This window comes from Trichechus manatus, unplaced genomic scaffold (assembly GCF_000243295.1).
Source record: "Trichechus manatus latirostris isolate Lorelei unplaced genomic scaffold, TriManLat1.0 scaffold00160, whole genome shotgun sequence".
Classification (NCBI taxonomy): Eukaryota; Metazoa; Chordata; class Mammalia; order Sirenia; family Trichechidae; genus Trichechus; species Trichechus manatus.
Genome location: NW_004444096.1, coordinates 2,802,041 through 2,804,106, shown reverse-complemented (window position 1 = coordinate 2,804,106; position 2,066 = coordinate 2,802,041). Strand labels below are relative to the sequence as shown.

General features: G+C 36.1%; 1 protein-coding gene across 2 annotated transcripts in view; it reads right to left on the bottom strand.

The window, feature by feature from the left end:
- MTPAP (mitochondrial poly(A) polymerase) overlaps window positions 1–2,066 on the bottom strand; it is a 36,505-nt gene that overhangs the window by 19,353 nt on the left and 15,086 nt on the right. For both annotated transcript variants that reach the window (XM_004386253.2, XM_023740600.1), the window contains exon 4: window positions 1,442–1,666. In XM_004386253.2, the coding sequence (XP_004386310.1) occupies window positions 1,442–1,666 (225 nt within the window). The remainder of the gene's footprint in view (window positions 1–1,441; window positions 1,667–2,066) is intronic.

The window sequence follows — 2,066 nt, the reverse complement described above, 5'->3', positions numbered from 1 at the left end:
AAGCACTTACTGATGAAGATCAAAGACCACAGCCTTCAATATGGATTACACCTCAACATAAAGAAAACAAAAATCCTCACAACTGGACCAATAAACAACATCATGAAAAATGGAGAAGAGACTGAAGTTGTCCAGGATTTCTTTCACGTGGATCCACATTCAACACCCGGGGAAGCAGCCGTCAGGAAATCAAAAGATGCACTGCACTGGGCAGACCTGCTACAAAAGACCTCTTTAAAGTTGAAAAGCAAACACGTCACCTTGAAGATCAAGGTGCACCGGACCCAAGCCATGGTATTTTCAACTGCCTCATATGCCTGGGAAAGCTGGGCAATGAATAAGGAAGACAGAAGAAGAGCTGACACCTTTGAATGGCGGTGCTGGTGAAGAATACTGAATATACCACGGGCTGCCAAAAGAACAAACAAATCTGCCTCGGAAGAAGTACAACACATATTCTTCCTAACCACTCTGGTATTATGCCAGCACCTAATTAGGAAAAAGCAGAAGTTAAGAACCTTGCCCCCAGCAATAATTTAAGTAACAGAAGATAATATTTGGAGCTCAGCTACCTATTTTTACTTCTGTTACCTAAACACTCTAAGACATGCAGCCTTATTAGATAAAGGAAAAGCGACAGAAAGGCCAAAAGCATAGCAAAGATTTTAGCTCAGAATTTTGTACTAAAATGATCTTCGTAATAAGTTACATATTTCAAATTTAAGCATTTTTTATACATTTAAGAACACTTAAGAAAGTCAAATGTACTGTTTTAGTTGTCAATAAGCCATTTATTCATTAGCAATAACCTGTTTAGTGCCTACTAAGTGCAGTAAGACACACAAAAGTCCAACATATTCTTCCTAACTGCCCTCAACTCGGGCTGAGGAAGAAAACATGTTCCCAAAGAATTATAAAACGGGGTGCAGTGGCCATCTCAGTAACAGACAAAATAGAATTTAAATCAAAAGCAATTATAGCGATGAAGAGGGATACAATTTAACGATAAACGGGACAACCCAATAAGAAGATAAAATAATCATATACCTATACATACGTAACACAGCCTTCGAATAAAATAAAAATCAAAACAAAATTTTTAAGTGAAATTAACAAAATTAAAAATAATGAGACTTTAAAACATTTCCGTAACTAGAGCATACACACAAAAAAATAAAGATACTGATGATCTGAACAACACAATAAGTAATCTTGAACTAATTGGAAAAACTTCTGAACCCTCAGAAGAAATGCCCATTTTACCACATATAAAGGCTTTATAATCCCAAAGAATCAACATCAAATAGACTCCATTCTTTACCCACAGTGCTCACTGAATTTAGAAACCAACACTTATCATTTTATTAAGTCCAAGGATATCCCTTACTTTTCTAATTTCTTAACTTGAAATGATCACAGCAAGCTAAGGAAATACAATTACCTTCTGAGCATTTAGTCTTTCAGTTTCATCTAAATCCAAAAACATGTCCAAATCACATCCTAGTTTCCCAAAGCTATTTACTGAAGAGCCAAAGGGTCTGACTGTACAATAAGGAAAATACGCAGCCGCTATGTCTTCAATAAGAGAACAGGTGAGCTGTCGAAGCTTTGCGTTCTCCTCTGTTACCTGGGACGCCTTCAAGAGTGTGTTCAGCTGATCATCGATCTAGCTGGCCAAAACAAAAACAAAAAACAGAGACAATGTACATGTCACATAAAATAACTGTCATTTTACTTCTAGAAATTGGATAGTTTTAGAGACTTACCTTGAAAATATGCAATTTTTTCCTTCAACCTTAAAAGTAGATTTTTTAAATATCCTTTAAAAGAATCTAGACTTTCTGGAGCCACTGAGACTGGATGAACTCCCAAAACTATTGCCCTAATATAATCTTTAAACTTTAAACCTTTAAGCCAAATATATTCCCTGAAGTCTTCTTAAAAACAAATAATAAACAGACACTTCACCAAAGAAGACATTCAAATGGCCAACAGACACGAGGAAATGCTCGCGATCACTAGCCATTAGAGAAATGCAAATTAAAACCACAATGAGATACCATCTC